At 59.2% G+C, this 20,764-nt stretch overlaps 1 protein-coding gene across 2 annotated transcripts in view; it reads right to left on the reverse strand.

The window, feature by feature from the left end:
* Window positions 1-446: 446 nt before the first annotated feature.
* The window catches only part of LOC144987816 (uncharacterized), a 33,615-nt gene continuing 13,297 nt past the window's right edge, over window positions 447-20,764 (reverse strand). The window contains exons 2-3 of one of the 2 annotated variants that reach the window (XM_078937282.1): window positions 2,354-2,927; window positions 447-1,342 (exon numbers count right to left, since the gene is read on the reverse strand). In XM_078937282.1, the coding sequence (XP_078793408.1) occupies window positions 506-1,342; window positions 2,354-2,620 (1,104 nt within the window). In that variant the 5' untranslated portion in view covers window positions 2,621-2,927 and the 3' untranslated portion in view covers window positions 447-505. Of the gene's footprint in view, window positions 1,343-2,353; window positions 3,172-20,764 lie in introns of those variants that run through there. The other variant, XM_078937281.1, reaches the window with a different exon arrangement.

The raw sequence follows: 20,764 nt of genomic DNA on the forward strand, positions 1-20,764 counted from the left end.
AGATCTACAGCTCCTCCGATGACGATGAGGAAGACAGCAGCATAGAAAATTATGATCGCTACGACCCAGCACTCCGGTGGCACCACCCAGACGTTGTAGACCACATGCGAGGACTGGGCCTGGCCATCGACGAAGAAGGATACTGGTTCGATCCGGGTTCCTTCCCCCTCTTCTCTGAGCCTAAAGGCGTCGTGTTTGAAGACGACGATTGAAGTTCTGCTTGCTGTGTGTGTGTCTGTTCACATTTTCGCTACCATCTTTATCTTATGAGACTCAATAAAGGTTCTGCTATCTGATAACCAGTGTGCTTGGGTTTGTCGAGAGCTCCCGACGCTCGTGCAGTGAAAGGTTTAGGGGGAGCATGGGTTCGAAACCCTAACGCCGGGAGTTTGAAATGGGGGACATAAAATGAAATAAAGAAACGTGACCACCGGCAACAGCAAGCGTTTGAGCCTTTTCCCTTTTCATTTTATTGAGGTGAAACAAAACAAAACACAGCTGCATTTCACGTACAATGAACCTCTCCGCATATTCTCACGGAGCTCTCTCCCCCGTGAATCTCGTCTCTTGTGTGGCAAAGGAGCAGAAACGCGGAGAGCACGTCGTCCCTGGTGTATTCGCCCCCCTTGGACTTTTTGCCTCCGGTGACCACGGTCCCCCCGCCGCCCTTGGCTGACTCCTTGATCGAGACGGCAGCCATTTCCTCCCTCAGTTTGCCCAAGAGCCGCTTCCCGTGCTCTGCGTGCAACCTGTCGGCCAACCTGCTGTCGGGTAGGGAGATGGTGTCTCGGATCTCCAGAGCTCGAGCGGTCGCGTCCGTGGCCAAATTGATACCGCTCCTCGACCTCCTGTACATGTGCACGGCCATGGAGGAGCCGGTTCTCGTGCTGGAGCCGGCGCCCCGAGAGACGCCCAGGGTGGCTTCCACGGCTCTGCCCTTCCCCACAGCCTCGGCCAGCACGGCCCAGCCGAGGGACATGACGCACTCGCAGTAGCCCAGATCGTCCCTCTCTATGGCGGACACGGTGCTGAGCACCATGGCCAGTTTGGTCTTGGCACTGACGTGTTTCCCCAGCATGTACCTGGAGTTGACCTGGGACCACTTGCTGTAAAAGAGAACCCTGAAGCCAGCGCGTGCCAGAGCGTGTTCGAGCAGCTCCTTCAGGTCGGCCAGCGCGTTCACGTAGGTGTTTTGCTCAAACACCACAACCACCGGCACCTCTTTCCAGTGCGCTGAGGGCAAAAGGACTTTGAGCAGCCTGACGTGAGCGCTCAAAAGGGCCGCGTACACCCTGGTGACTTGATCTAGGTCACGTATCTCCAGCTCGTCCAGTGACATGATCTGCAAAGAGACGGGGGAGAAAGCAGGTTTAGGTACTTTGTGGCGAAAAACGAATTGCACATAGGAAACCGCTGGCTGCTCAACACGATCACATTCCGCTTCTTAATCATCATCATCGTCATCATTATCATCATCATCATCACTTGTTGCAATATCACCCTTCGAGTAAGACGAAGGTTACGCTTTGTCAACATGTCTTTCTGTCCCGCGTGCCGCAGGGCTCGAAGACAACTCTTGAGCCTCATGCGCATGCCGTGGGAGCTGCTGCTCTCCCGGTACGAGTTCATGGTAGCCCTCGCTTCGTTCCGCCGCAACATGGACCTGTTCGTCGAGATGGACATCGGGCAACTGAGGACGGCGTACAGTCAGGTGGTGTCGTTCTCGCCCGCGAGAATACTGGTGACAGACTCGCTCGTCTCTCATTACGTGCTGAGTTCGAGGAACGAGCACTCGGGGCGACAAGCTCTGGCTTCGGCCCCGCGCGTCCCTGTGGAGCTTTCGGAGGCAGTGACCCTTGCCCTCGGAAACAGCGTGCCGAGACGTTTTGTGCACGATTGCATGAGCCAGCATGAGTGGCGTGGGCATGAGGAGATGGTTCTCTCTGCCTTCGCCTCTGCAGAGTCTGTGCGCGGCGGGCCCCTTAAGTACCTGGCCCTGGTAAAGGCCAGCTCCCGGAACGTGGCCTCTCTGCACACGGTGGTGGCGCTCGCCATTACGGGCTGGCTGATGGAGCTGTCGGGGCATAGCGCGGGGAGTTGCAAGTGCGGGGTCTGGGAACAGGCCCTGGAGCTCATCTCGTGCTCCGTGCCAGATGCGGAGACCTCCCTCAGCGTGCAGGACGAGAACCGCGTAAGCGCGTACATCTGCACCCTGATGGACGTGAAGCCCGGGCCCGAGGAGCGAGCTCTTCCCGGGCCGGCTCCCGATTACGGGTACGTTTTTAGAGATCTTCTGGTGTCCGGTTTAGGGGGGACAGAGGAGGGAGGCGCCGATCGTGGGCGGGAGACCTACCACTAGCTTGCCTCCAGCGATCTCCACGGCGCAACAAACTCCGGCGCAGGACCTGGAACCTCCCCCGAAGGTTGGGTCCAGACACAAGTAAGCCCTGGTCACGATCGATCGGGCCACGTCTTCCAGGGCCCAACAGTTGTTGGACAGGAACCTGTTGATGACGGAAGCCTCGAACGGGACTGTGGTGTCGGTCTTGATGTCTTCGGACGAAGTGCTGCTGCTGCCTGTGACCTCGCTCTCGAAACCCTTGGGTGAGACCATGTTCATGAGCTCCTTGAGCTGCCCGTCCACCGAAATGTGTTGCGGGCAGTAGACGCCGAGGCAGCAGCAGGTGAGCCCCGGATCACATTGCGCATTTGAAACTCTGAGACACCACGTGGTAAGCAGGGCCTCCCCGGTCGTCGCGGATGTCCGCGACCTTGTTCAGCCAAGGCGTGTTGTTGACGTGGCTGGTGATGTGAACCTGTTTCCGTCCTCTGAACGCGATGTTGGGCAGGACGGCCAGAAGCACCTTGGAATTCACGAAGCCTACTTCGTCCACCAGGATGAGGTCGGCGCTCTGTCCCCTGCTCGCCTGTGAAGAGAGGCAATAAAAATTGATAAGGAACAAAGAAAAGGGAAAGGAGAAGAACACAGAGAAAGGAAATACGAAGGGAGAGGAGGAGAATCGAGAGACGCTAAGGGAAATACGAAGGGAGAGGAGGAGAATCGAGAGACGCTAAGGGAAGCGCCGATGGACCGCTGGCCTTCAGAATTAATAGACGATCCGCAGTGGGTGAGCCACTGCGTGGAGGAGGAATGCGCTTTCGACGACCGATACATCCCGGGCTGTTACGTATGCTCAGCGCACCTCAGCAAGCACTCGTGCTCGGGATTCAACTGCGCCCTCGTGCGGGCTATGGCCGCCCGGGTCTCTTACGCCTCGGCGTCGGGGGAATTTTCCTGCCCCGTGGTGGGGCTAGCCGCATTTCGCAGGGAGGACCCTGACTTCAGGGGGCCCTGGTACTCTGGGACGGAGGCGACGGTGGGCTACGGAGCATTGGAAGTTGACCCGCGGACGGGCGGACCTCGCGGAGGTCCGTGGGTCGAAGACCAGTGCGGCGTATCGGCGCGGGTGCTGAAATCCTGCCTGCCGGCCATGATTGCACTTTTCTCCACCATCCTCACGCGGGAATTCGCAGAAGAGTACCGGACCGTTGAGCGCGGGGAGGGTCAAGTCCCGTCGCAGCGCTGCCGATGGACCTCTCGAGTGTTCAGGCTCGCGGGCTGCATCGAGTTCCGGACCGTCGGCGAGCGGGTCCGAGCAGACCTAGGAGATCTGGGAACGGTGAGGGACGCCACTCTCAAAAGCGCAGCCGCCGTGTCCACCCTTTTCTGCTCACCCGAAGCCAGGATCAAGCGCTTCGTGAAGAAAATGGTGAACAAGCAAAGCGACAAGCACTCGAGGAGAGACGGCTTTTACACTCTGGTGATCATGGCCTCTCTTTGCTTCTTCCCTTACTTAAAACTCGCCGTGCTGAGCGAAATGTTCGACAACAGGACCCTGGTGCTCATGTTTTTCGACAAGACCCTCGCCAGGCACAACCAGTGGTCCATGCTCTCTACCAACGTCCACCTGCACGTGAAACGGCCTCAGTTTCAGAGAGCGCTCGCCGACACCGACCCGGGTAGACTCCTGCCACTGGTCGTGAGGGCCGCCTTGGACGACTACGTTTCGCTATCGGGTCAGAACAGCGAGCTGATATGCCTCCCGGCCACAGTAGGGGCCGCGAGCCCATCCGAGCCTCTCTCGGAGAAAATGGAAACGCGCTCCGAGGCCGCTCCCGAGGCAAAAGGGGGATGCCCTCTCCGGCGGGCTTTTACGAGGTCCACAGAGGCAGGGTCGAGGAGAAGAGAATCCGCGTGAGCGGCGAGTCGCCCTCGTCGCACCGATCCAGACAAATCCGCGTGGGATGACGACATGCTACCTTTCGTCCGATGTCTTCGCATCTCACACTGAACATTGTACCTCGTGGCTGTTGTTTCTCTGCTGTGTTGTACCTACGCTACCTTCAATAAAATCTCCAACGAAAATGTGTCTGATGTGTTGGTTTGCATGCCTTGCCATCTTTTCTACCCCTTCATCCCCCCTTAAGAAAAGAATGGAAAAAAAAAACAGCGCTTGTTCAAATTCAGGTTTGGTGTATCGGCTTTATTTTCCCAACCATGTCACCCCAATGATACAAAGAAACGATGAAACGAAAGACAACGAAACAAAAAACAAAACAAAACAACAACCATAGAACCAGCAACTCGCAAACGTTACACAGCAGCACAAAGACACAGGAGGGCCTTAGACATCCCCATATCTCTTCTCTTTCAGTTTCCTCCCTTTCTTTCGCTTGGAGCACAGAGGTCTCTTCCATTCCACCCCCTTGCGCCTCGCGCGTTTCGCCTCTCTCGTCTCCACGTGGCCGGACGCATCCTGCTCCCGTAGGGCCGCGCTCTCCAGAGGCAGCTCTAAGAATCGCAGAGCACGATCCGATTTGAGCTTCTGCAGCGCCTCCCTCTTCCACTGGAGGTTGACCACGGCGGTCAACGGCGCGTGTCCGAATCGCACCAAAGCGTCGTACGAGCTTTCTGGGTTGGCCCTCGCCAGCCTATCGGCGAAAAATCTCACAAACGCGATCTCGCATCGCAAGCAGTTCCGCGATGCGCTCGAATGGCACGTGGGCTGATGCCACGGGTTGGGCCGAGTCCGATCCTCTTTGTCCTCTCGCAGACAGCCTGAATCCAACGTGGTCGTCATCAAACACGTAGATCCCGTCCCGAGACAGTTCCTCGGGTGAGTCTCCCATGAGCACGTATCCATGAGGAAGCTTGCGCAGTGTGCAGTACGATGTGATGTGAGCGAACAGCCAGACCAGAGAAGCGATCTTTCTGTTATAGGGCGTGGGTCTTGTCGTGTGTTTTAGCTGTCTGTCCACTCCCTCGCTCAAAGTCGCTCCGATCAGCGGAACCTTTGCTACCCGAGACACGCTCCTCACCAGGCTCCACGAGGTCTCCACCGACAGCCCCGACGCCACCAGGTGCTTGAACAGAACGATCCTCTCGGCCGTCCCGTTGTACCTGTCCGTGTATCTGCGGACAGGGTCCAGCGAGGCCATGCACACGTATGAAAGCAGTTTGTCGTTGGTACCCGTTGAGGCAACGGAGGCCAAAGAGAGCTTGAGCTGCTCCACCTCGAGGCCCGCTCGCGTGCGATAGTCCTCCCTCGCCGGGTCAGGGCAACACGTCGCCAGGAGCCTGGCCCTTTCTCGGCTCCTGTTCAGCGAACCGTAAAAGCGGTGCAGCCAGCGCACGGGATGGGTGCTCAGGTACCTCGGGGCTTCCAGCTCCTCCAGCGTGCGCACGTACGATCGGAGCTGATGAACCACTTCTTTCCCTAGGGCTATCTGTTTGTCCATCTCGTCCCGCCGCTTGATCGACTCCAGCTGCTCGAGGAACCTCACGGACCTCGGGCCACCACCCGTACCTTCCGCGGTCCGCTCCGTCCCGGGAAACGCGCCTCCGCTCGGCCTGGCCCCGGCCACCTCCCCGAAGCCTTCGCTGTTGCCCAAGTCCAGCGCGGCCAACGCGGCAGAGTCCGGGTCGACGGGGGGCTCCGCGCCCTCGTGCCTCAGCGTGAAGTGGCAGCAGGAAAACATTCTCCTGGTTTCTTCCCAAGTGTCCAGGGTAATGTCGGTTTCGAAGTAGCACTCAGGGCACTCCTTGGTGTCTGCGACCAGCCTCGGAATCATTGGGTAGCGCAGCACCAACGCGAAAAAGTCCCTGAGAGAGTCCAGCGCGAGCAACAACTCTTCGGTCGAGATTGTACCGAACTCCCTGCTCAGCCTCGCGTACACCTCCAGGGCTTCGGAGAACGTGAGGGGCTGGCCCGGCCGCCTGGCGATGGCTTCTCCTTCTTCTATGCCTCGCACCGCGAGCCACAGGGTGAACTCGTTCACTCGCTCTCCGCCCGGGTCCGCTGGGGTCGAGGCGGCCGTGCGGGGCTCAGAGAAAGTCCTCGCGAATTCTAGCAGCGTTGCGTCCGCGTGGCCCAGCAGGCGCGCCGCACAGGCTCTGTCGTACAGCTCGGCCACGGACCTCTGAGCCGTCACGGCTCTCGCTTCATCTCTGGAGCCATCAGGGCTTCCAGGGCGCCCGGAACCAGCGCGTTCGCGACGAGCCGGTGACCTTGCCACTCGGCCAGACAAACCATGAGTCCTATCCATCGCGGGTCCCCCGAACACGACGGGTGCTTCACGTCTGACCTGAGCCCCGCCTGAGGCCAGAGGGTTGTTAGTTGAGCGAACGTGGCCGCTCCGCTCTCTGAGAGGAACCGCCTGGGTTCGCCGTAGACGGGTCGCGCCCCGTAGCTCGACGAGGACGGCGATGCGGCCAACTCGCGGTCCAATCTCTCAGGCAGTTCTTCGAACTCGTAGGCCCCTGCCTTTGTCACGATCACGCAACGGGAGAGCTCTCGGGCGCGCTTCAGCATCTCCCCTCTGCCTCCGCGCACCACCAGCGTGACACCGAACCGTCCCGGGGGCGCGTCCGTCGATAGCACGTCGCCCAGCGCCAGAGCGCAAAGGACCAGGTCCAAGATCTTATCCCCCGCCGGGTCTGCCGATCCGTGCTCAAACACTGGCCTGAGGCCGCAGCCGAACGTCAAAACGGTGTGAACGTGATACGTCAGGGGTGAAAACGAACAGGGTCTGTAATAGCGTACGAGCTTGCCTCTTTCCGTCAGATCGAAATGCCTTTTCCAGGCCGGGTTGGGAGCGGGTGCGAAAAAAACGTGGCCCTCCACGGCAGGGACGTCTGGAACCAATTCGATTTCCAGTCGAGAGTTCAACGTGAGGATACTCGAAAGGCCTCTCTCTCGAAAGTCGCACTTTACTCTCACGGGCGCGGGCGTTGGTACCGCAGGGTCTCCTTCTCCTTCATCCACAGCTTCCCCTTCTAGATCTTGGTCTTCTTCTTCTTCTTCATCCTCCTCCTCTTCTACCCGTTCGTCTTCATCGTTTTCAGCTCTCTCGGTCTGCACCTGTGCATTTTCCGCTTCTGCATTTAGCGTCAGGGAGGCAGCTCGGCGCCTCATCTCGACGAGCGACGCCTTTGTGTCCACCGAATGCCAAAACCTGTCTCTCTTGAGCACGAGTCGACCGTCTAGGCTCCTCTGCCATCTCGGAGGGCTCGAACGTAGACGGGGAAGCCATTCGCAAGGTCCTCGAGCCGGCGCTTCGAGAGGCTCTTCGGTTCCCGACTCCCACCTGAACTTCAGCTCGGCCACCTTCGCGCAAAACGATCCCGGGTATCTCTTTGACCACGGCGAGGGGCCCTTCCAGGTCTCGGGGCCTCGTACACCCCGAGGCACTCCTTTCATCTCGCAGAAGGCCCTGAGGGAATTTTCGTTGCGCATTCGCAGAGTCTCCTGCTGCTCCTCCAATGGTTCGGCGTCCTCGGGTGCGCTGACGAGCACGTGCAGGCCGGGATCGCCCCGGATCGCTGCGGCCCTTAGGGTCCTGGGCTCGGAATGCAGCACCAAGTTGCCAGAGTGTTTCACCGGTATGACCCCTTTGGACCTTTCGACCAGTAGCGCAATAGCGTCGTCCTCCCGCGCGCCGTCTACGCCCGGACGCGACACCAGGTACCCCGTCCTTCTGCTCATCAGCGCGTCCAAGTCCCTGGGCAGCGCGTGGGTCCAGCGACAGGCGAAAGTCTGCGAGTCTGCCTCCGGGGTGTACACGGTCACGGTGCGACTCCTGAAGGGGCCCGTGGCTCCCGCGAACCAAGCCACCGCGCGCTGCAGGTAACCGTACAGTCCGCGTCGCGAGCATCTGATCTCCAGCTCCGCGTGAGTGTCTCCCGAGAGCATGGCTCTCGCGAGCGCGTCCGCGAACTCCCGGGCCGAGCTCACCTCGGCCCGTGAGGTCCGGCTCTCGAGCTCATCATCGTCGTCGGCCTCCCGCTCGCAGCCGTCGTCCTCGGGAACCGGCTTCGCGAACCACCTCCCGGGCTCCGCTATTTCGATCAAGCTGGAGATGGGCACGCGAGAGTCGCGCTGAAACCTACTGGTGCCTCTATTCGTGACGACGCAGAGACCCCTGGTCCACTTTCTTTCCGAGGGGCACGTCAAAACGCGCGATCGCAGCGCGTCGAAGCCTCTCCACTCTCTCGGATTCAGGGCCCTGGCGTGCCCGTCTTCCGTCTCCACGCGCCCGAGGCCCTCGCCTGGGCGGCCGTGGTGCGCGAACGCTTCCGGGGGAGCCCCGCAGAACCATCTGACGATCTTGACCCCTGCGCCTTCCGGACCTGCGGACCTGGAGCTCCGGGACACCGGATAGTCTCGCTCCCAGTCGCTCGGGCACGAGGTCTCGGCTGGGACTTTGGCGAAAGTCCACAGAGCGTTCTTCAGCCTTTTCCAGGAGCTCTCGCTCGCGGCGTAGCCTTCCAACGGATCCCTGCGCCCCCGACGCATGAACATCTTGTCGATGGCGGACGCCTTGTCCAGGCACTTGATGCGCGCCCTGGCCTCGAGGGGATCGGGAACGGGCCACGCGGGGTCTTCGTTCGTCAGAGCGTCGGTCCGGAACAGCGAACAGCTCTCCACGACCACGGCCACGGACTCCAGCCTCTGAACCAACGGGCCTTTGCCCCTCAGGTAGAACAGGGGAGACTCCGAAGCGAACGCCACCGTGTGCCCGTCTATCACGGACACGCCGGGGCGTCTGGAAGACGCCGTCGACTCGTGCCTCGAGGCCCCTTCGCTAGCTAGCCTGAGGAAGCTCCAGTCCCCCAGGCTCGTCGAGATTCTGCCCGGGAAGCGCTGGACCCTCTCGAACACCAGCGCGGGTCCCAGAGTGTCAGAGTACGCCCTCAGGAGGAGGTCTTCCTCGTCCCCCCGAGGCAGCAGCTGGCTCCCGGGGCAGAGCTCGGAAGCGCTCAGGGGTCTGGGTTCGCAGCACCTGGCCAGGAGCGGAGCCAGCCTGTGGTCCCGGGAGCAGAGGAAGGCTCCGATCGTGTTGACCCTGAGGCTGCGAGCGTGGCGAAACTCTGCGTCCGTTCCTCTGGTCCAGGCGGACGCGCCCCTGTGCCTGCTCAGCGTGAACAGCTTGCAGGACGGGTGGCAGGTCAGTCTGCAGCTCTCGGCCAGGTGGCCCAGGAGAGCGTGCGCCGGGGGCAGAAGGCCCCGTCCGTGCAGGACGAACTCGTAGTCGAGCATCACGTCGCCTCTGCTCATCTCTGGCACGCAAGGGTGCACGGCTCTGTAGAAGCGGGTCAGGCAGGCGCTCACGTCAAAGTCCTTCTCTGCCCCCTTCGTCGCCAGGACTCTCGCACAGTGGCCCAGCATCACAGCCTCGTCCAGGCAGGCTTCGTACGCGGAGCCGCACTCTCCGGGGCACCTGTCAGCCCTCTCCAGCGCGAATCGCTTAGGGCGCGGGTTCGCCGTCAGGTTCAGGTTGTATTCGCGCAGGGGACGGGAGAGGGCGTCCTCTGAGATGCTCCCGCTCGATTCTTTCTCGTCCCTCGCCACCTCGACCGTGGGGAAGAACTCTCCGTCCCCGATGGCGCCTCGGCACGGTCTGTCTCCCGCCGGCGACCTGAGCCACGAATGCGCGTGCGGTGGCTCTCCTCCACACGGCCCTCGGATGAAAGGCTCGTCTACGGCCAGCTCCAGCTCGCAACGCCCGGCCGTCCGGCGGGAAGATCTGAAAATGCGCGACAGCCTGCGCTCTTCGTAACCCCTGGCCTGATCGCTGCGCACGGCCCGTTCCAGGCCGGACGCTGCTTCTGCTGCGAGCGGGGAACACTCGAGCTCGGGGCCGGAACGGCTCCAGATGCGTTCCCTCCCCGTCTCCGGGGCGTAATTCAGCTGAAAGTAGCAGTCGTGCGTTTCGGGCGGCGGGATCCTCGGGGAGGCGCCGATCGCGCACAAGTCGTCGGTGAGCCTCGTGCGATGGGCGCCGCCTGACGCGCGGTAGCCCGGGCGCACGCCCTGCGTGTCGGGAATCTTCAGGATGGCCCTGTGGCGACCGCGTCTCGAGTGAAACACCCCGCAGACCCTCATTATGTTCAAGTCGGCGGTCCCCAGCGTGCGTATGCCTATCGTAATCCACTTGAAACGAGAGCTCGGCCCGATCCCCCTCCCGAAAAGTACGAGGTGGCCTGTCCTCTCGCACGCCTCGCTGGTCGGCTGAAAATCTATGCGGACACGCGGATCAGCCTCGTCGATGCCCCGGGCGTCCGAGAGCGGCGGCCGTCTCGGGGTGCCCCTTAGCAGCGCCAGGTCTCCCTCCAAACCCTCGTGCATCGGGCGCTCAGGCGATGCAGACGGCCCTAGATTCGCGAGGCGAGGGCCGGTGCTCAGCACGTGATCTGACACGATCTGCCTGAGCTTTGGCAGGATGGAGCAGTCGCTCGCCTCGAAGCAAATGCTGCTTTCCCTGGAACCTCGTTCGAAGCCCGCGTTTTCCATGCGTAGGTAAGAAAGGACCAGTGCCCGCGCCTCTGTCCACTCCAAGGGCCCCGAGAACCATAGGCTCGTCGGTACGTCTGGGCCCGCCAGCCTCACAAAGACTTCCAGCGCGTACAGCACTGCCGCGCAGCTCGCGCCGTCGAGCTGAGGAGGAGCGATCACGTCCATGCCCCCGGGGATCAGACACACGGCCCGATCGAAGAGGTACGCCTCTGACCTGAAGCCCTGCGGCATGACACCGCTGTACCGAGGGGTCCTGGAGACACGCAACGCGGGCGTCCTGCTTGCAGACGGTGATCTAGAGTTCCCTCGGACGACCTTCGGCGAGGATATCAGCAGGCGGGGCGCCCCTGGCGCGCCTGTCTCGATCTCCAGCACAGAGTGCCCGCTGGGAAACCATTCGGTGAGCCGTCCGCTCGGGCCTTCCGAAGCTGACCTCCATCTACTCTCGCTTTCAGCCCCCCGGGTTTCCCGCGCTGTCCTCGTCCCGCGTCCGCTCACACCTGAGGTGTCCTCGCGGCCCGCGCACCTCCTGGAGTTCGGACTCGACTTGGGCACAATCACCAGAGCGTCCCTGAGAAGGTGTCTCAGCACGGCAACGTGGTCGTTCTCGGCGAGCACGGAGAACGCAAGTGGCGTGGAGATCACCTCCCTCAGAGCCGAAAGGTCGGAGACCGCGCCGCGGCGAGTTTCGGCCGCTCCGTCGAGTTCCAGTCGAAAGCCCTGCCTCCTGCACCAGGACCCGACGGCTTTCCTGCAGAGTTTTATAAGGAATTCTGGGAACAACTGGCACCAACGTTTTATAAAACGGTAAAATTCATCAATGAAAGCCAATCTCTACCACCTAACATGAACTCTGCCAACATTATCCTTCTTCTAAAACCAGACAAAGACCCCACGAGTCCTTCCAGCTATCGCCCCATTTCTTTAATTAATGCAGATGTAAAAATTATCTGCAAAGCACTAGCACAGAGAATAGAAAAAGTCACTCCTCACATAATTCACTTTGATCAAACTGGATTCATCAAAGGCAGACACTCGGATGACAATGTCCGCAGACTCGTTAACATAATAGACTTTGCCACCATCAAAAACCAGGAAATGACCATACTATCATTGGATGCTGAAAAAGCCTTTGATAGAGTAAATTGGAAGTTCCTCATTGCTGCCCTCCATAAGTTTGGGTTTGGAGAATCATTCATCAATTGGATCAAAATATTATATCACAACCCCAATGCATCAGTTAGAACTAATAAACAGACTTCCAATAGGTTTTTTCTTGGAAGAGGAACTAGACAGGGTTGCCCACTCTCCCCCTCTCTTTTTGCAATATTTATCGAGCCTCTAGCCGCAGCAATAAGACAGAATGAGAGTATTAAAGGAATTAAAACCAAACACAGCCATCATAAAATTAGTCTCTATGCAGATGACATATTACTGTTTTTAAGTAATATACATTCTGTAAATGAAACGGCAACAATCATTAATGAATTCTCTTCTATATCAGACTATTCCATTAATTGGAATAAATCTGTTTTATTACCACTGAACAGTAACGCGGAGCAAGGACTCACAATACCAGTTAAATCAGGCAATATAAAATATCTAGGTATTTATTTTTCCCCCAAAATATCAGAACTGGTGCAGCTAAACTACACCCCATTACTGAAAAACATACAGGACGATCTAACACGCTGGACCAACCTGCCTTTGTCCCTTATGGGCAAGGTAGCCACGGTAAAAATGAAAATCTTACCCAAAGTTAATTATCTCTTCTCAATGATTCCCACACAACCGCCATTAAAATGGTTCAAAACATTAGACTCATCCATATCAAGCTTTTTATGGAACAATAAACCTGCAAGAATTAGTCTAAAAACTTTAAAATCTGCAAAAAGCTGTGGAGGATTAGAATTACCTAACTTCCACAATTACTTTCTTGCAAATAGATTACAATATATCTTAAAATGGTTAAAAAATAATCCAGAAACCAACTCATGGCTAGACTTGGAACAGGCGCTATGTGGAAAGATCAACCTGTCAGATCTTCCATTTATTAGCCAAATAGTTAAAAAACAGGATTGTTTCAAAAGTATTAATATAAATGCCACTTTAACAGCCTGGTGGGAATTTCTCAAAATATCAAAATCATCAATTCAACCGTGTAACATGACACCAATCTGGAACAACCCGGACATCCTCATAAACAAAAAAATTATCCACTTCCCAGCCTGGCAAGCAGGGGGCATAAAACAACTAGAGCACATAATTATTGATAGAAGATTCATAACTCCCCAGGAACTTCAAGACAAACATGGAATATATAACTTCTTGGAATATCAGCAACTTAAATCAATTATTACTAAAAAGTTTAAATACAGAGACAACGATTTAAAGCTACCAGATGTAGTTACCACTCTGATCAATTTCTCAATGAATAAAACTCTCTCCAAAATATACAAACTTTTATGTAATTTAGATAACAATATTTCACTTCCGACAACAAAATGGGATGCAGATTTGAGCATCAGCACAGATGAAAGCTTCTGGTCAGAACTTTGTCTAAACACCTTTAAAATGACAAAAAGTCCAAATCTGCAGCTAATCCATTTCAAAACTCTTCACAGAATTTACTACACTGGACAGAGGATGTTCAAGATGGGTCTCAGTAACTCAGACATTTGTCAGCACTGTGATAATAATCTACCCGATAATTACATGCATGCACTATGGTTCTGCACGCCTGTCCAGGCTCTCTGGCAGCAGGTATGTGCCGATCTATCAGTCTGGCTTAAGGTTTCAATCACAGCTTCACCGTCACTTTGTGTGCTTGGTGACATGAGTGCCATCGATGTTGAAGGAGGATTAGGTTCTATCATTTTCATAACTCTTTGCATTGCTAAAAAAACTATTTTAATAAATTGGAAAAGCAAGAAAAATATAAATATAAGTCAACACAGAAATCTGCTGCTTGATCATATCAGCTTGGAAAAAATGTCAGCCCAAGGTTCAAGTAACTTTGAAAGAATTCAGTCTCTCTGGTCTCCCATGGCTAACTCCATGACTTAGGGGGTGGGGGGGGCCTGGTCGTCGCTGCTCCTTGCCCTTCTGCCGTAGGCCGGGGTGGGGGTCGGGGCCTCCGGGGCCTGGCGGGGGGTGGTGGGGGCTCCGTTGGTCGGGGGGTCGGGTCCGGCGCCTGGGTGGGGCGGGCTGGGGCGCTGCGTGGTCCTCTGGGCTTGGGTGTGGGGGTGCGTGGTGGGGGGGTGGGGTGGTGGTCTGGCTTGGCTTGGGGGGGTGGTCCCTTTGCCTGTGCTGGGGGGGGTTGGCGGGGGGCGCTGCCCGGGGGGGGGGGCCCAGCGGCGCTGGATGGGCTTCCCATCTACACCTGGGGCTGGGATCGGCCCTTCCCTGGCTCTGGGGCGGGACGGGACAACCCTCTTGGGGCCCCCGGTCGCTCCGGGTGTCATCCGCTTCGGCTGCGGGGTCTGGAGGGGGGTGGGGTGGGGGGTCTTGTCGGCCCTGTCCTGTGGGGGGGCATTCTGGGGGAGGGGGGGGGGCCACTATTGATACGGGGCAGGGGGGGTTGACGGGTCGGGGTCTCCGCTGAGGCCATCGGCGGTTTCCCCGGCCGGTTGGCTGCCTCGGCCCCGTCGAGGCCTGACCAGAGCTCTTCTAGGGCCGGCGTTTGGGGGTGGGGGCCGGGGCTTGCTCCGGGGGGGGCCAACGCTTTCTGGCTCCTCTCTCTCTGTGTGGGGGGGGTGGTGCTGGGCCTGGGGTGTCGGCGCCTCCGGGGGTGGGGCCCCTGGGCTGGGTGGGCCTGGCCCCCTTGTTGGGGGGGGGGCGGGGGACGGCTGTTTGACCACCGGGGGACAGTCTATCAGCTGTCCCCAACTTACCCCCTTCCTCATATAACCTCATAATAGGATGAGGGGGTGGGGGGCTTAGCCTGCGATGGGCCTTGGGGGGGGGGTTACAAGGCAGTGGCCCCCCTCCTATGGTTGCCGTATGGAGTGGGCCCCCCCTCTTTCGGTTTTATTTGCACCTTAGACATGTAGGGCCCTTGGTAGGGGGGGTGCTTGGACATCACTGCCAGCAAGCAGCAGATGTCCTCCTAGCACCCTACCCGCCAATTTTAACCGCACCTTAGACATTTAGGGCCCCTTGGTGGGGAGGGTGAGGGGACGTCACTGTGAGTAATCAGGAGATGTCCCCTTAGTGCCCTACCCGCCAATTTTAACTGCACCCCCCCTTAGTACATACACCCCTCCCCCCTCAATATATACATCCCAACATAAACGCACACACATGCACACACACACTCTCTCAAACACACATACACGCACACACATTTTGCAAGGAAGGTGGGACCTGGGACCATCTGTCCCCTGCCTCTTCCCTGGTGGGGGGTCTGGGCCCCTTTGCAGCGGCGGCCGTGTCCCCGGGGTGCCGGCTTCCTGGGCCCGGCGGTGCTCTCTCCGCGCGGTGGGGGGGTTCACATTACATCTGAGCCGGGGGTGTTCGTGTCCCTGGGGGGTGGGTTCTGGTCCTCGCTCCTGAGTGCTGGGCCCCGCCAAATTTCCAACTGTGGCCGAGCCTGGTCGGGCCATATTTACAACACCCCTTGTGGGCCCTCCTTTTTCCCCGGGGTTCCCCCCTCCTGGGCGGGGGCGGCGGGCCCCTGCCTCGCTCTTCCCTGGACCAACCGTGGGCCGGGCGGATGGCTGCCTGGAGTGCAGAGCGGGTCTCCCTTGGGGGGTCCTGGCTCGTACCTGGGGTTGGGGCGGGGGGATGCCCGGAACTCCTGGGTGGTGGTGGGGTGCTCGTCTGGGGCTGTGGGCGTCCTTCTCCGGTGGGGCCCTGCGTTGGGTTCTCCCGGCGCGGCGGGGGGGCTGCTCTCCTGGTCGGGCTGGGGCGGCGCTCTCTTTCCCTCCGTGCCTCCCTGCTCTCTGGCCCTGGGGGCCTTGCGGCGGCCCTGCTGGCCCTGGCCTGGGTGGCGGGCTTGGTCGCCCGGGCGGTGGTTGTTCCCTGTCGGTTCCCGTGTGGCGTTGGGGGGATTCCGGCTGCCGCTGCTGGTGCGGTGGGGGTCTTGGGGTGGGGATGGCTGGGCACTCTCCCTCCTTCTTTTCACGTTCCACCATCCATTTTAGAAGAACATAAACACTCACCTGGGCACAGGTGTTAGCTCACCTTTGTACTAACAGTTTGCATGACTGAATGACTGAAATATTTCACATTAGTTGGATTTAAGGCATAAGTATGCGTGTGAACACTATCTGTTTTGTGTACATGTCGACAGGTGGACATTTTTGCAACTAACAGGTGTGTTTATAACATTTGAGTGTGTGTGTGGACAGGCTCCGCCCTTTTTGTACTACATTTGAACCTTACCGTAATGATTAACAACCAGTAAACTTGTTGCTTTATGCTGCTTCATGGTCTTACCCCCCTTCCCCTCCTGTTTTCACCCTCCTGCCCCCCCCTCTCTCTGGCGTCCCTCTCTCTTCTTCCCCTCTTTCCTTTTCCGTCCGGTCCAACACCAAAGATTTTCAGACATGTTTGAAATTAATAAAGGTTGGCCTCAATTACAAAAGGGGTTTATTCAGGCATACCTTTGGTTTGTCTGAAGATTAATAACCCCTCTTGTTAAAGTAAAATATGTCCAACCCAAGAGGCCCTCAGCTCTCATCTGACTGCCCAGTTGTTGGACAGGACAAGTTAAAAAAAAAAAAAAAAAAAAAAAAAAAAAAAAAAAAAAAAAAAAAAAAAAAAAAAAAAGAAAGCCCTGCCTCCTGCTGGCCCCTGGGCCTCGCGCAGGCCCCGGGAACCAAGGATGGGTCGGCTCCAGGTCCCTCAGGTCCAACGCGCAGTTGGCTTCTCCTGGAAGTACGCATCGCAGGGCGAACCGCGTCCCGAGCCCGCAGTCGCCCAACGCCAGGGCGCACAGCGTGCGGACGACCTCATCTCGGCAGCCGGGCGAGAAGACGAGGCAAACACGAGCCTCCCAAGAAGACACTGCCTGGTAGAGCGACAGGCCGTCTGAAGCGTAGATGATACCGGAGACGACCTCGGCTCCGCTCACGTCCCTCTCCTCGACCTCGTAGCCCACGCTCGTTTCTGGCCACCAGTGGGAAGAGCCGCCCGATTCGATCTCTGAGCGCGTCGAGATCACCAAAGCGGGCTCTGCCCCTCCGCCTGCGAGCTCCCTGAAGGCCACGTCCGAGAACACGGACAGGGTCTCCCTGAACACGGCGAACGCCGTGTCTGCAGGCCGCAGCCTCCTGGGAGGACGAGGCTCCGCGAATCGCTGGATGCTCAGCACTCTCCCTTCCGTGTCGGCGGTGACCAGCGCACCGTCGCCCAGCCTCGCAGCGTAGAGCGACGAAGCGTTCGAGATGCTCAGGGGGCTCGGCCGCAGGCGCCGCCGACGTTCCCGCTCGTACGCGTCGCGGCACCTCGACCGGTAGCCCTCGAGCCACTGCGGATGGAGGCGGGCTCGCAGGTTTCGGCCCCGCGTCCCAAACAGGTAGGCCAGCTCGTCTTCCGAGAGTTCTGCCTTGCCGGCGCGGAGGCATGCGTACACGTAGCGGATGTACTTATCACACATGCGGACGGGGGGCCCCGAACGGCCTCCTCCCGAAATTTTCGGAGGCGAACGGGCTTCGAGGGAGCTGCTCTCGAACGCTTCTACCCCATGGACACGGGCGCGGCCCCATCTTTCTGCTCCGCGTGGAGCCGGGCCGCCGGACATGCTGGCGGATCGCAGCGCACGACGCTGTTCCAGGCCGTGGAGTCTGCGTTTCGGAGGTATGAGGAAAGGGCTGCCGCTTGGAGGAAGATCGAACGAACGGAGCGTGAGACTAGCGGAGGGGAGCGCAGAGAGAGCAGAACCGGATGGTCCGCACCGGAGGAGGTCGAAATGAACACAGAGGACGAGTCGTTCGATCTGGATTCTCCGTCCGAGAGGTCCTTAGTGAACTTGAGGCGCTGCGAAAGCGAAGAGAGCATGTCTGTGCTCTCTCAAGGAAGCGAAGGCGAACCCGAGGGCGAACCCGGGGACGAACGCGAATACAGCATTTCCTGGGTACCCGTGAGACGGGAAAGACGCTGGCTCGAAGACTCTCTGAGCGACGGACGCCTCGGTCCGGGAGATCCTCCGTGCGGGCCCGCCCGGTGCCTCAAGTGCGAAGCCTACGACGCCCACTGCAAGTCCGCTGCTGAGAGCTACAGAAGGACCTTGGGCTGCTACACGAAAACGGTGTCCGAGCTCATGTTGGGCTTCAGGACCGTGCTGGAGAGGTATCCCGAGCTCAGGGTCGACACGGGCGACGAACGCCTGCACTTCATGGTTCAGGCCGCGCTGGGCCGTAACAACCTGGTCCGAGAAATGGTCCGCCTCTCTGCGAGGAGGACTCACGAGCGCGCGCTCGGGGAATCCAGGCGGGGAGAGTCCTGTCGAGAGTCCTGTCGAGAGTCTGCGGCGGCGGCGACCGTGTGCGAAGCGCTGAACTCCTGCTACACGGACGGCGAGGCGCTGCGGATGATCCTGGAGCGCTACACCGACCTGTACGTGAGGTACATGGAGGTGTGGAGGGGGATGTGCGCCAAGATTTCCAGGGATGTCACGCCACTGGAGTTTGTGGAAATCGTGCGGGACAGGCCCGGGGTGAGCCACGGTGAGCCGTGGAGCGAGGCGAGAGCGTATGTGGGTCGCTTGCTCGTCAAGGCATCTTCGCTGGTGCCCAGGCGCGTCGGGGACGAGTGCGCCCGGACGCTCAGGATGCTGGACCTCGAACTGTCCAGAGCCAGACCTCAGAGCTCAGAGGGTCGGGACAGGGTCCTCATAGGGCACGTGGAGAACGTGCGCGAGCGTCTCGACGAGGCGGGCTCCGGCATGTGGAGCTGGGATTTTCACTCGAACGATGCCTACTTTGACATCAGGAGCGACCTGGCGGTTCTCGAGAGCCTAATCGGCATCGGCGACATCTCCGTCAAGAGCCTGCTTTACGAGAGATCCCTGCTGATCTCTCAGTTGAGAAAGGTCGTGAGGAACGAAGGTTCTCTGGAGCTCAGCCTGAGCAGGGCACGCGGCGAGCTCGCGGAGGCCCGAGCGTCGATACGCCAGCTCGAGGCCGCCAGCTCCTACTCCGCGTTCTGAAGGTGCGCGTACGGGGGTGGGACGGGACGCGGTAAGATACTTAACGCGGAGGGCGACGGGCCGAACTCGCCATCCCCCTCACCATGGACGTCGACTGCGATTACTTGACGATCGGCGGTGTCGACGCTGAACCTGACGGTCTGATTGACTCTTGTCCGCATTGCTCCTCCGCGCGCTCCCTGCGCAGGGCATTGGTGTACCAGCCAGCGCACCAGGAATCTGACGGGGTCCCGGCTTCCATTTCGGTCAGGCCGGTCACTTTCGAGGAGGCTTCTTCCGGCAGCATGGTCCCCTACGTGCTTTCGCATGAGACAAGGGACGGTCGCGGCGTCTGCCCTGAGGACAGGGACGAGGCTGCGCTTTACTACGCGGTGCGGAACTGCCTCGCCTCGATCCGAGGCAGCGTCCACCTGAGAGACGCGGCGGAATACGGAACCTGGCTGTCAGAGGTGGACCAGTGTGCGGCGGCACTCGGCCGGTTGCGAAGCGCAGCTCACGTCTGCTGTCACCTGCCCGACCTGAAACGATTTGTGCTCGAGCAGAAAAATGACGATGGCCTGCTGCATCTCGCCAGCAAGTGGCTCAGGCGGGGCGAACACGCAACCGTCGGGATTGAGATGTTCGGGCCCTTTTTCGTCGACGTGGCTTTCGCGCCGGTTCTTCACAAGATCTTGAGATCTGACTGGCTCGTTATGCGCAAACGGAACTGTGGCACCTGCAACGAACTGAAACCGGGCTGGGCTCAGGAGTTCTACGACGCTCGCGAGGTCCCGCGCTCTCCAGACAGTGAGATGAGGTTCGTGGGCCACCCGACTTGTCCTTGTTGCAAGCCGGGGGAGGCGAAGGACCTTGGCGTCGTGGCTCGGACCATTGTGAGGGAGATGAGGCTCTGTGGATACACCCCTTGGTCCGCTGTGCAGGCGGTGCGGCGCTGCGAAAGCTCCATGCTGGAGCTGTCGTGCTCCGAGTGCCGTCGGGTGATTTTTACCCATTGCGCATTTCTCATGGAGTGCGCTGCGGTCGAGGCTTCTCGGGAACGCGACTGGCTGGTCCGCAACGAGGCCGTGATTCAACTGTGCTGGGTCGTTCATTCCCTCCTTCCGCTCGAGAAGCAAGCCGCGTTCCCTGCGACGGACCTTTCGGGCGCCTGCTGCTTATCGGAAAACTTCGCAGAATCAGAAGATGGGGGTGGAGGAGAAGGAGAAATCCCCAGACGAGGAGAAGAAGGAGGGAACGGGGAAGGAGAAGAGGATTTGCCGGCCTGCGAGACGCGCCAGCACGGAGGGGCTGCTGCGATGGACGCTTGGGCTTTTTCGGTGGCCGCGCACTGCGTCGCGTTTCAAACCTACGAGCGAAACGGCTCGCTGGATTTGGAAAAGATCGTGGTGCAGTACGCAAACGATCATCTCCCCATGCTCCTCGACGATCAGGACGCCCGGGGAGAAGGCATCCTGACGACGAGCGTGTCGCCGGACCCCAGACTGTTTGAGACGGCAGCGCTGAACACCGGCTTCGTCTCTCCTGGGCTCGACCCGAGGGATCGCCTCGAGGAGCGGGACATGCGGGTCCCCCCCGCCGGAGAAGTGCTGTACGAGCTCCCTGCGCCGAGGATATTCCGTAGCTCGGGTTCCGGGACCCCGGTCGCCCTGGCGGAGATCCCCAGTCACACCGAGGCCCGGGCTCAGGATCCCGAAGCGATAGCGGCCGCCATAGCGCTTCACTTTCCCAAAGTGTCGCCGTGCGCTCTCGACCGTCT

This window comes from Oryzias latipes, chromosome 19, assembly GCF_053564925.1.
Source record: "Oryzias latipes strain Hd-rR chromosome 19, Olatipes_Hd-rR_3.1".
NCBI classification, from domain to species: domain Eukaryota; kingdom Metazoa; phylum Chordata; class Actinopteri; order Beloniformes; family Adrianichthyidae; genus Oryzias; species Oryzias latipes.